Raw genomic sequence first — 12,295 nt, forward strand, 5'->3', positions numbered from 1 at the left:
GGGCCGGGGGCTGCGGGCGGCGGGGGGGATGCTCGGGGTCAGCCCCAGGGATGCTCCGGGAGCGGCTGCGGGCAACCCGGAGGGCGCGCAGGGATGACGGGGCGGGGGGCGGCCYCGGTGCTTCTCGGGGATGCTTTTGGGGGGGGTCGGGGAGCAGAGCCGGGTGCCCCAGCACTACAGCGGAGGGAGATCCGAGGGATGCCTGGAGATGTGAGACTGGTGGGGGCAGCATCGGGATTTGCACCCGTGGCGGCGGAGGAACCCCTAGGGATTGATTATCTTGGGGTGCTGGGCAGGAGAGCCCCAGAGAGTATGTGAGGACACTGCGCTTGGAGATGCCATGGGATGCCCGGGGGCAGTCCCAGACCTCTGGAGGTGCCAGGGGGAATGCTACCTCTCCCCGAAGGGTGTTTGACCTCCACTGCCTTCCTGACCCTCCAAGATGTGCTGGAGGCTGAAGCCCCTCCRCGGTGATTATGCGGCTGCTCTGAAATGTCTCAGTGCACTCGATCATCAGGGAGCCATGGGAAATGCATGGCCTGCCAGCAGACGAACCCTTCCCACAGCAACCCGAGGCCCCAGCCCCAACCTCCCGGGATCTGGGGGTTCCAGGCTGAGCCCCGACAGACCTTCCTACCCCTCGCAGTGCAGTGACGCTCAGCTGGGGCAARGGTTTCAGCCCGAGCTACCTATTCCCCCTCCTGCCAGAAAAGTAGTCCTGATCTCATGCTGATGATGCCCACACTGCTCTGGATGGCGTTGGTCAAGAGCCACCCATAAGGAAACAATTASGGCTCAGCACTCCAGCAGCCGGCTGGAATTTCTCTCCATAAACCCAGTCCCTCCGTGTGGAAAGAGGCTGTTCAGCAGCAATGAGCTCGGCAGGCGTGAGGCAGAGCCCCGGGACCAGCAGCAGCCCTGGCCCACACTGCCCATGACCCGGGGGTCCAGCAACAGGTACCCCCAGCACCCTGAGAAACAGGCAGGCTGGAGAAGCTGTTGCTAGCCCATCCTGGAGGGCTGGCTGTTAAAATTAACCCGCCGTGACTAGGTCTGGAAAGCCCTTTCCCGGGAATGACAGGAATGTCTTTATCCTGGCCAAAGCAGCGCCGGTATGGGGCTGTTTGGGRAACCCACTGCCAGAGACAGTCTTTRCTGTAACAGGCCAGAAGCCATRAAAACTCCACGAATTCCTCCTTTTCCTGGGATCAAGYGAGGGCTGAAACACGCAGGGGATGCAATGGTGTTCCCCCAAATTGCAGCAGCCTGGCACATGCCAGGATCCCTCGGTGCCACAGGACAGCACGGAGGCAGCGCCGGCGGCTGCTCAGGGCCAGGAAAATGCCTGTCACTGTGCTGTGGTTTCGTGACCGTGGCCTGGAAGAATTTCAGTGGTGTTTTTTTTTCCTGCTGGGAAGAAGAKCAGGCGAAGCCCTGCTTGAGCCAACGTGGCAGGGCTGAGCCAGCCTGGGGCATGGGGTCAAGCAAGATGCACCACGCCATCCCCTGCCCTTGCTGGGTTTTTGGTTCTGCTTGGGAAAAAAACTATGATGGGAAGCCCAGCAACAAGGAATGGGCTGTTCTGCATTGCTTGTTTATTTTATCAYGGGGAGCTTAATGCAGGAACAAGGAATGAAGTCTGGGGTTGCGTCCACTGCCCCCCGTGTCCCCTGGTGCCGGCTGGGAGTTGAAACTGTGCCATTGTCCCTGCCAAGAGCTGGGGACTCAGAGAGGCTGTGTGAATGCAGGGAGGGGGCTGAGTGTCAGGCACAGGAGTGACTCCCCGAGTGAGATGCCACCGGCCACCTCCAGCAGGGCCTTGGAACCAGAGGGTGGAAGCCAGGATGGTGAGAGGTGGCTGGCAGCCCCACATGCTTGTTTTSCAGGGTGGAAGGCCAGGGGTTGCTCCTGTCTTCCCCTCCCCTCCTCCGATGCTGCTGGCAGCAGGCTGGGCGCTCAGCTGACAGTCACGGGGAAGGCATTAGCAAAGCAAAGGGGAGTTTCCTCGCCCCACTGCAAGAGGAGATGAGGTGGTTTACCCTGGCCCTCTCCTCCTGCCACCCTTCCCACATCCCCACAACACCCATAGGAGAAGTTGGGCACACCCTGAGGGTCCCCCCTCGTCCATACGCACAGTGAGGGGGAAAACCAGCCCCATGCTGAGCGTTTGCCCATCTCCACTAAACCCACCAGATCCTCCGTGGCCAGCACCCAGTGTGCCTGTTCCCTGGTCCGTGTCCCCTGGTCCCTGCCCCAGCAACTGCGCACACCCACGGTGGCCGCGGGGATGCTCAGAGGACCACCCGCCGGTCCAGCTGCTCTGCCCGCCCAGCTCGCTGGTGTCTCGCTTCCAGGTGCTTGTTTTGGACCTTCTCAAAGTGCTGCAGCAGCTCTGTGTAGTCGATGTTGGGGGATGCTGTTCTCTTGAAGGTGGTGCTGGGCTTGGTGTTGTCCCTGCAGGGTGGGAAGAGAAAGTGAGGGCAGGAAGGGGCCGGGGATGTTTGGTACCGTGAGCATCCAGCACTGGCAGCATCAAGAGCTTGTCCTGAAGAAGCTGAGCTCAGCAAATCCTAGTCATGCTSGTGCCTCATAAAACACCCCCAAAGACACTTTYTTTCTCCAAAGGTGTGAGACAGAGCCCAAGAGGTCCTGGGACAAGCAGGGGACAAAGGACATCTGCATCTTGGCCCCACATGGGAGGTTCAACTCTGCTGACACAGATGCTGTCTCTATCCCAACCCATTCCAGCCAAAAGCAGTGAGGAAAGGATGACAGGGCCATGTGCCTCAGTTGCCATGTCTTTTTTTTTGAGCAAACAAAAAACACCCAGTGGCAGCAGGGAAAATCCCCAGGAGTGAGTACCCATGGCTGGTGGGCTCCAAAGGTGGGCTCCCTAGGGCTGCAGCCGTGGATACTCATCCCTGTGCTGTCCCCATGCAAGGAAAKGGRAGACACCAGCCACAGGATGCCCACRGGAARATGGCAGGCAGCTCTGGTGGCCCTGGTATGTCCCTGGGGAGGGGGCAGCTGGGGCTGGCCGGTTATGAAAGCCGGCTTCGGTGTTTGAAGGAATGTAGGTCAGAGTTAATCAGATGCTCAGGCCGTCTGACAGCTCGAAAAACCCCCACTGCCAGGGTTAGTGGGGAGAAAAAAGGAGGGGGAAGCACATGCAGCCCCCTCTCCGCCCCCCCAATTAAATATCAGTGCTGGGTTGTGGGTAGGAGCTCCGTGCCGGAGGCCATGAGGGATAAAAGCCATCCCAGGGAAGCAGTTAAAAGCCAAGGAGCGATAACAGCGGCAGGGGGTTAATTCAGAAACCTGCCCATCTTGGGAGCTCTTTTTGTTCCCAGCGCTGCGCCAAGGCAGAGCCAGCTTTATCATCAAGCTCCCCCTACCACTCATTAGCCAAGGTTGGAAAGCAAATCCCACTGGCAGCACCCCCTGGGCAGGGAGCATGAGGATCTCAGCTGGTCCCCAGGGAGATGCCGCCCTTGCAYATCTCACAGACCCCCAAAGGCCCGGGGTGGGAATGGAGCGGCCATCCGGGGGCATTAGCAGGGTGCCAGGCTCCTTTTGGGTGCTGTGAAGGCTGTCCAGGCTGCAGGGGGGATGCTTTGGGAGCACCCCCCAGCTGCTGGAGTCTTTCTCCATAAACCTCCTTCCCAGCTCTGCTCGTTTCCATAGCGACCCCACAAGTGAAATTTTCCATCCCGGATGCCAAATGCCTGTGGATGAGGCACAGCCCTCCCAGGGTTACCAAATATAGACACAAAAAACCCCCCGAGCCAACACTCCCGGCCACGGGGACAAGGAGCAGCCACGGCTGCAGTGGAGCTGGGGGTGAAAGCCAGAGCATGGGGCTGAGCCCGGGATCGGGGCTGAGCCTGGAATGGCGGGGATGCTCAGCTGTGGGGGAACAGCTGATCCAGCCCYGATGCCGATGCTCCGTCCCCATGGCACTTACGTGGTCTGCATGAGCTCCGGGTTGGGCACGCACTGCAGGCGGTGCGAGAGGAGCTGGAAGGCGCTGCTCTGGGGCAGCAGCATCAGCAGCCCATAGAGAGCCTTGATCAGGTAGGGGTTGTTCTTCACATCCAGCAGCTGCAGGCGGAGATCTGGAAGAGGACAGAAGAGGATGGGAAGGCAGGGAAATACATCTCCAGCTGCAATAGCAGGTTGCTCCCACCCCCTCTGATAATCCAGGAGAGGCTGTAAGCCTCTGCCAGCTGACCTAAGGGGCACTTGATGGCACCTTTCTCCCCTTTTATTAACCCATTTGTCTCAGTGTCCCACACTGTTCAGAAGTCCCTCTCCTTGACAAAGCCCCCTGGGGAAAAGTGGCTCCCYAGTGTGACATTCCTGATACCACTCACCCCTGAGGCTGTCCATGCTGTCTGCCGAGAACACACATGCAACATGGGATTGCTCCTCAACTTCCACAGGTTTAGCAGATAGACACACCCTGGAGCATCACACATCCAGAGGGCTGGGTGATACCCTCCTGGGGACTCTGGAGCAGAAGGGATCCCCTGTGCTTGGCTGAGCCTGGGCCTCAGTGCTGCTCAGCAAAAGCAAATCGACCCTCTGGCTCCATCCCTCGCTGTATCTTTTGGAGCCCTAAGTACAACTGAAGTCCCAGCTGCGACATCTCCCCAGGAGATGGGGCAAGGTCTGTGCCCCAGCATCGCACCTCCTGTTTGTCGCTCGCACCTCTGGTATTCCCCAGTGAAGGGAGTMATCCTTATCTGTCCCCTACCCCGAGATGTGCAGACTAAGGTGAGTGGGTTGGTGAACCCTCAAAGAATTAATTTTGGGCCATGAAAAACCAACAGACACGTGGGTGTCTCACACATTGGGACAGTCATACTGGATATAAGGGATGGGTCTACAGGAAGGAGCATGACTGAGGGTCTCTACTGCCCAGCTGCTCTAACCCTCTGCCCTTAAATATTCCCCAGTATTACCCCAGACCTAGGTGCCCCATAGATGCCCCACAAAGTCCTTTCCAGGACATTTTCCAACAACCTCAATGCCCTGCTGCACCTTCAATGGGAAGCCCCATTGGGGCAGCAAAATGACAATAATGAGAAATYCCCCCACAGCCACAGGTCACCCTGACACGTCCCCTGCCACCATAATGGCTCCCAGTGTCACATCCCTGACCCCTGGTCAGGCACTGCTGCATTACCCAATGGGGAACCCACAGTGCTGGATGCTGGAGAAAACAGCAGCTGTTTTTTTAGGGCTTAATTCTTCATTTCTAGAAAAATGATGACCCTTGCTAAGGGTCCCGGCAGCACCCACGATGCCACCCCGTGCATCCAAGGATGGCACATGAGAGTGGCACAGAGGGTGCCCCCCATCTGACGCCCTCCTCGTGCACCCCTGGAGATGCTCAGTGTGATCCAGCCCCCCCATCCCCTCCCCCATCCCTTTTGTAGGATGCCAGCACCGCTCGCTCCCTTAACCTATATCTGGGGGGCAACGCTGCCCCCCCGTGCTGCCAGCGTGCCCTTTTCCCGGCGGGCAGCACCAGCATTGGGCAAACCTCCCGGCAAGAAGTCTCATAACTTCTGCTCTATTTATTYGTGCGGCGGCTGCTGCCTGCGACGGAGGCGCGGGGAGGGGGAGCACCGTGCGCCGCCCCCTCCCCACCCGGGGTTTCCTCCTTACATGTGAATATGGGGCACTCGATGAGCTGCACCAACTTGTCCACCTCGGTGAGGAAATCCACGGTGACCTCCAGATCCCCGCTGGATGCGGCTGTTAAGGATGTTTCCTTGGGAAARGGTGGCCCGGCAGCAGCAGATGGCTCGTGTGGGCAATGCCCCGTGTGGACCATGGCTTTGCCAAAGCCTCCCTGCATCCATGGCTCCTGTGGGATGCGAGCGGGCAGGGAACGGGCAGGGCTTGCAYGCAGGCAGGGCTGAAAGGTCTGCAGGGTGGCCAAGGGGTGACAGAGGGAGACAGCAGGAGCAGGCAGGGATAGGGGAAGAGGCAGGTTGTCCAAAAGGCTGAGAGCAGGCAGGATGAGTGTTCAAGGCAGGACACTTGCTTTTACCCTCCTGGCCCAYGGGGAGGGCGTGTCTCCCAGAAGGAATGTCGGTGTGCACTGGGAAGGGAAGTTGAGCGTGTTATTGAGCTTCTTCGTTTGGAAAACTACTCAGGGAGGCYTGGGGTTTGCTGGCACATGAAAATAATCATTCTGCTGCAAGCAGATGGTGAGCTCACCGGGGATCGTGCCGTGCTGGGCACTGCTTGCTCCTCACCAGGCCAGGAGGCCAAAGCCTTCATCTTCCTGGGAGGAAGAGGATGTTGAGGAACCTCCCCTCCTGGGCAGGGAAAGGTCAAGGCTCAGTCACTGCACGCCTTCCTCTCTTCTCACCACAAAAAAAGGGATGACACAAGGGGAAGGGAGCTGGCACACACCCAGCACAGGCTGCCCTGCCCCGCTAATGATGGGCTGCAGGCAAAAGGTTGGGTTGGCCTGCAGAGTGATCTTGGTTGCCACAGAGGGACCGAGAGCCAGCTCAGCCACCAGCCTGGCAGAAAATCCCCAAAGGATACAATTTCTGGATRAGGTCGTAGGCGTGCTTATAGTTCTGGGTAAGGAAGCAGAGGGACACAGTGGTCACGGGGTTGTGACACCAGGACCGGTACAGGCAGCAGAAGAGGTTACGGCTTTCCTGGAGAAAGAGGGAACCATTGGGGTTTGGTCCACCAACCTGCTGGGCYGGCAAGTGCCACTGAGACACAAAGGGGCGTTTCTGGACCCACYAAGTCCACCTGGCACTGGCACGAGCTTCAGCCTCAGGAGATGGAGACCAGGTGGACTTTGGGGTGACAGCATGATGAGGYGGCCCTGAGGGCTGCTGTGTTCACCACAATATGAGGGACTGGAGGACGATGCTGTCCCATCCGAGGGGACACTGCATCACCAGTTTTCAGCAGGAGAAGGAGAAGGAGCAATCTTCCTCCTCTCCTTCCTTGGATGTCACTGGTGCTGGTGGCAGCTGCTCAGCAAACCCTGTGGGCATGTTCCTGGGAGGGACAGTTGAGGAAGGCAGCAGCTGCTTGAGGGCTTGGAAAGCCCATTCCCATTCCAGGGAGAAAAACAAGAGTTGGGCAGGGTTGGGCATGTCCTCCAAGCCCATGCTCAGCTCCTGAAGGGGGGATGAACACAGAGGCTGCCYAAACTCCAACCCTGGGACCTACCAGGCAGGACTGAGCAGCAAGACACACTCCCAGGTGGCTGCCAGGTCCCCACCACCCCTGTTATGTCCCCTCCATCTGCTAAGCCTGCTCCTGCTGCCCATACCGGGGTCTTCAGGTCCTTCAGTTGGTTTCTCAGCTGGAAGAGCTCAGAGGATGTCAGCAGGATGGTATTGAGGGTGTGGACCATGGTGGAGGCGAACTTGAGGTCCTCCTCCCTAAGCAGTATGTCTGCCATGGAGTGGAAGATGTTCTCTGCGTTCAGAAGTAGACAAAGCTGCCTGTGCACACAGAGGAGAGAAACCAGGGGGGAAGAATGGTTAATAAGCATCACCAAGACTCTGATGTGAGCCCACTCCTCCAGAGAGGACCAGGAAGGAGATCTGGGTGCATCAGAGGTTGGATGAGTGTGGTGGCACCAGAAGGGAGACACTGTGGGGCAATAGGAGACTCTGCATTTGGAGGATGCAGCTATTCACACCAGGACAAGAACAAAAAACAATAGCTGGGCTATGCCCCTGGTCATGTTGCTCTGGGACCTTGCTGGCACCCACCACCATGGCTTGTRCCACCTCAAGCCTTCCTGTGACCTCCCTCAGAAGGTTTTCAGGGTCACTTTCCACCCTGACCGCCGCAGCGAGCATGCAGCAGCACCACTGCAGATGGCATGTGATGGCCCAGTCASACCAGTGTCCCCAGTGACACCGGGGAACATCCCCATGAGCGTGGCCACTGGAGCAAAGCAATCCCTCCTAGATTGAGCAACCCAGCAGTCCTGGAGCCAGAGACTGCTCTTTGAACTCCTCCATGCTCCAGCTGCCACRAGATCCGGTGCTGAGTGGTTCCGGAGCTCCAGCTGGTGAAGCTGGAAGATGTCTCTGCTCCACTGGATATCCTGCCAGCAGCASCCTCCCCAAAACACAGTGTAACCAGCACTGCAGCCCACGCTCATCTGCCTGGCTGGGTCACAGTAGGAATGTCCTGCTTAACAAACCTTGAGGCATTCCCAAGATTTTCAACATTTTTTAGMCCAGAAACTTAAAAAAAATAAAACCAGATTTTTTTTTTCTCCCATATTTGTTTGGATTTGGGGATTTCCTGTTTTTCTGCAGGCTCTTGCCTTCTTGGACAGTTTGTATGAGGACACCTGAAATGCTGCCCAGCACCAGCTCAGATCCTCAGTGCAGGGATTGGAGACACAGGGAAGCCCACCCAGCTCCCCAGAATCCCAGCTTCTCCTGAAACTGGGATGCTCCCTGGCTCACCACATTTCCCCATGGGCTGATAGGGAACCTTGGCACCAAAGCATCCCCCAGAGCAAGTCAGCTTTCCCYCAGCTCCTACCAAGCACAGTTTCCCACCAGATAATCTTAGCTGGACATCAAATTTCCCCTTGAAGGCACCTCCAAGAGGATTAAGAGACAAAACAAGGAGCTTGGCCTGCTGGGTGGGAGGCATTCACTAGCTGCCTGGTTTGGCTGGGATGTGGGAGGCACACCTGAACCTCCCCTGCCCCAAAGTCATGTTTTCACCTCCTGAGGTGACGAGGAGGAGGAATGATACGAGTTTCCAGCCCCTGTTCCTGTGAGGAAGGACCAGAGGAAGACTCTTTGGSTATGGTTAGACACCAAAGACCATAATCTAAAGCCTGGTGGCTCAGGGACACAGGAGGAGAACGAAGAAACAGATTTTCCCTCCTCAACACGTGGAGGAAGAAACCCCCCATCTTCCTCCCACCTCTTCGTCCTGCCAAATAATCCTTTCCCTCCTCAGCCAGCCCCGGGTGCTCTCCATCGGCAGCTCCCGCATCCCGCGTGGCTGCCGCCGGACAATGAGATGCTCTGTGCGGGATTTTACGTAACCCAACCCRGCGATCGCCCTGGACCCCGCTAAAATGGAACGGGCTGTGATAAATAAGCTCATTTATCCCAATTATTCTTACGTAACCGGCTGCATTCATGGGGATAAAAACGCTTCCCTGATTTCTCGCCGCTTGGACGGGGGCTGGCTGGAGGAGGGAGAGCGGTGGGAAAGTGAGGCATGGAGGGAGGAAAGGGGAAGGCAGAGGCTTTTAGTCCAGCCTGATGGAGCCAAAAGCAAATCAATAGCTCAGCATTGCAGGCAGGATCCGGTCACCACCAGCTGCAGCAGAGCAAGCCCAGCCTGGGCAGGATCAAGCCCAGTGCAGGAGTAAGCYGGCTCCATGCTATCTTTCTCCAGCAAGGGGGGATAACTGGATGCCCCATCGTTGCCAAGCTTCCTCCAGCAGCCGTGCTGGGCACTTGGACCGTGAAGTGGGATGGTTTACTGTGCCCAAAGAAGGGATGGATCCTCCAGGGACAAACACTGGGATAGTTTTAGTCTCCACAGTGAAGTGCTTGGTGTGCTGGTACAGCTGGGACTGGCTGAACTGCTCATGGGGAGCTGGTGTTTTACACCTTTCAGGCAGAAAAACTATGGCAAGAGCTTAAACAAGAAAAACAGTGCCAGGGAGCACTGAGGGCAAATCAGTGACCTCCAAAGCTTCCCCATCACGAAAAGGATGCGGTCGGATTCCCCCTCTGCTGCTCCTCCATGGAAAAGGAAGGCTCTCGCTTTCCATAAATAGGAGCTCTGCCATTTGGCTGGCGAACGCCGCGCTCACACTGAGCAGGGGATTGAATGCGAGCTGCTTCCTAATTTCAGGCCTGGTTTTGATTAGTGGGGAAGGGTTGGGATTGTTCCCCCCTCCTGGCATTGGGGAACTGGAAACTGTCAGGGTGTTAAAGGAGCAGCCCTGTGGAGACGGTTCCTCTTCAAAGCCATGTCACCTCACGGGAATGCTGTCCTGCTTGGGTACCAACCCTTCCAGCTGCCCCCAGGCTCTCAACCACCAGCAGAATGAATTTGCCAGTGCACAGCATCCTCCTGTGGCACAGGCAGAGACCCCAAACTMCCCTTCATGAAGCCCCTTGGTCGACACATGCCAAAAGCAGTCCCCAAAGAAGGGGACAACTGGCCGGTTCTGCAGCTGCYGGCCTCTGTGACAGAAGCCAGCAGCTGAGCCCAACTGCCAGCACCAGGCRGCTGCTGGTGGGATGGGAGGGTCCCCAGGAGCCCATCCCCTGGGAGGCTTTGATGGCATGAGGGGAACGCCAGGCTGGCTGGGAGGAGGCAGGGAAAGGGGCTGAACAGTGGACAGGTGGCTTCAACTGTGATGCTGGTGGAGTGGCTGTGGAAGGGAACAGGGCAGCGAGGAAAGGGACAGGGAGGGGACAGCGAGTGGAAGCCATTCCCCTTACATGTATAGACCATAAATATATCCCAGATATATACATTCCATAATTATGTGTGTATATATAYACACACACACTCTTTAAATATATATATTGCCCCAAAAATATATGATGTGATGATGGAAGAAGCTGGCTGATCCCCCTGAAGCATCATTCCAGCTAGATGCCTCTCCCTCGAGCTCTCCCTGCATCACTGCAGTGATGTGCATCCCCTTGCCCATGGGGACCCAGAGAGCCCCCAAGGATCTCCTGGTGTGGAAGAAGAGGGGAAGAAGTGTCCCCAGGGAGGCAGGAGCTGCAGAGCATCATGGCACACACTGCTTATGTTAGGCAGCCCACAGCGCAGGCACACGGCGATAATGAAATGTGGTATTATTTAGGCCATTAAAATTTAACTCCTTAAATTAAAAGGGTTATTCAAGCCTTTCTGATGRAGCCAAGGAATGTGGCTGCAGGCAGATGGGAGGCAGCATCTGCCTGCAGTGTGACAATGGGGGACTCCCTGAGCTCCCAGTGGGGCTCCCAAGGGACCCAGCAGGTCACCTCCAGCAGTCACAGGACCCTGCCCACCCCTTCACCTGAAGGATCCTTGACAGCACGATGCTGGCTACGGGAAGAGCCACACGGCCACGAGCTTTGCATGGCCATGACACCCTGCAGTCCCCATGTCTCTGATGCAGCAATGTCAACTGCAATGAATTCCCATCACACAAACGGTCTGTGGGGTGGGATGAGGTATGGGAACAAGCGAAACAGGGATCATACAGGGGCAGGGAGCTKCTGCGGGGCAGTGTGCCGGAGCCCGGAGGACGCTGGCGAGATGGGGTGGCTTTAGAGCCACATCTCCAATTAAGGACAAGCCCCGGCGTCCCTCCCAGCCCTCTTGCTTTGACAACTCGATGCCTGGAAACCAGCTAATCTAAACATCATCATTTCAGGGAGCTGTCAGAGCTCCCATCCTGCCTGCTTGTCCCTTTAACCACTTCAGCTCCGTCCCCTGCCCCGAGTCACCATGCAGGAACAGGGTGGCAGAGGGTCCAGCCAGACCAGTGCTTGCTCCAACAGGGTGAAAGTTTGTTTTTCCCCAAAATTCAAAAAAAGTAAGATGAGATCCAGTCTCTTTGAAGAACCATCTCCTCCTCTGGGACCTGTGGGGTGCCTGGAGGGAAACACTGGTCCCGTCCCATTGCCCGGCCATGCTGAACACCATCCCGCTGTGTTCAATTAAGCAGGTGCTTCYTCATTAAGCATCAGTGATTCGCTTTATTAGCTCTGGGCTAATAGACACGGGGCCCCAGCAGGGAGAGGATCATGTCTCGTCCCACTTCCAGCAACTGGGACAGAGCCTGAGCTGGGGAAGGAGCTGGCTGAGGCCTGGGARTGATGCTCTGAGGGGTTCTGCTCCACTTTTCCGCTCATCACAATTGTCTCACAACAATTTCCACAGCTGTGAGGAGGGCAGAGCCCCTCCATGCTTCCTCCCAACCCTCCTCTTCCTCTGCTCTCTTCCTCTTTCCTCCCAAAGGCTGTCCCCCACTCTTCCTCCCCACCCCAGGCGCCCCAGCAGATGTCCCAGCTTAACCCACCTAACCAGGGAATCCAGAGCCTCTGTGATGCCCATCGCCCATCCCCAATCCCCTGAAATTCTCCTGCCAGGAAAAGCAGCATCCCCAGCCWGCCCAGCAGCTGGGATCCTTTAGGAATTTGCAGAGGAAGCACAGATAMAATTGGGATAGGAAGGGGAGAAGTGGGGAAAGCAGAAGGATGTCATTGTCCCATCCTTTCTCTCCATGACAGCAAAGAAAATC

The 12,295-nt window shown here is 57.0% G+C and overlaps 1 protein-coding gene across 2 annotated transcripts in view; it reads right to left on the minus strand.

The window, feature by feature from the left end:
• Positions 1–1,267: 1,267 nt before the first annotated feature.
• VAC14 (VAC14 component of PIKFYVE complex) overlaps positions 1,268–12,295 on the minus strand; it is a 60,170-nt gene continuing 49,142 nt past the window's right edge. The window contains exons 15-19 of one of the 2 annotated variants that reach the window (XM_057376433.1): positions 7,319–7,493; positions 6,568–6,686; positions 5,674–5,753; positions 3,965–4,115; positions 1,268–2,454 (exon numbers count right to left, since the gene is read on the minus strand). In XM_057376433.1, the coding sequence (XP_057232416.1) occupies positions 2,292–2,454; positions 3,965–4,115; positions 5,674–5,753; positions 6,568–6,686; positions 7,319–7,493 (688 nt within the window). In that variant the 3' untranslated portion in view covers positions 1,268–2,291. The remainder of the gene's footprint in view (positions 2,455–3,964; positions 4,116–5,673; positions 5,754–6,567; positions 6,687–7,318; positions 7,494–12,295) is intronic. The other variant, XM_057376432.1, reaches the window with a different exon arrangement.

This window comes from Malurus melanocephalus, unplaced genomic scaffold (assembly GCF_030028575.1).
Source record: "Malurus melanocephalus ecotype Western Australia unplaced genomic scaffold, MMel_1.1 scaffold_279, whole genome shotgun sequence".
NCBI classification, from domain to species: Eukaryota; Metazoa; Chordata; class Aves; order Passeriformes; family Maluridae; genus Malurus; species Malurus melanocephalus.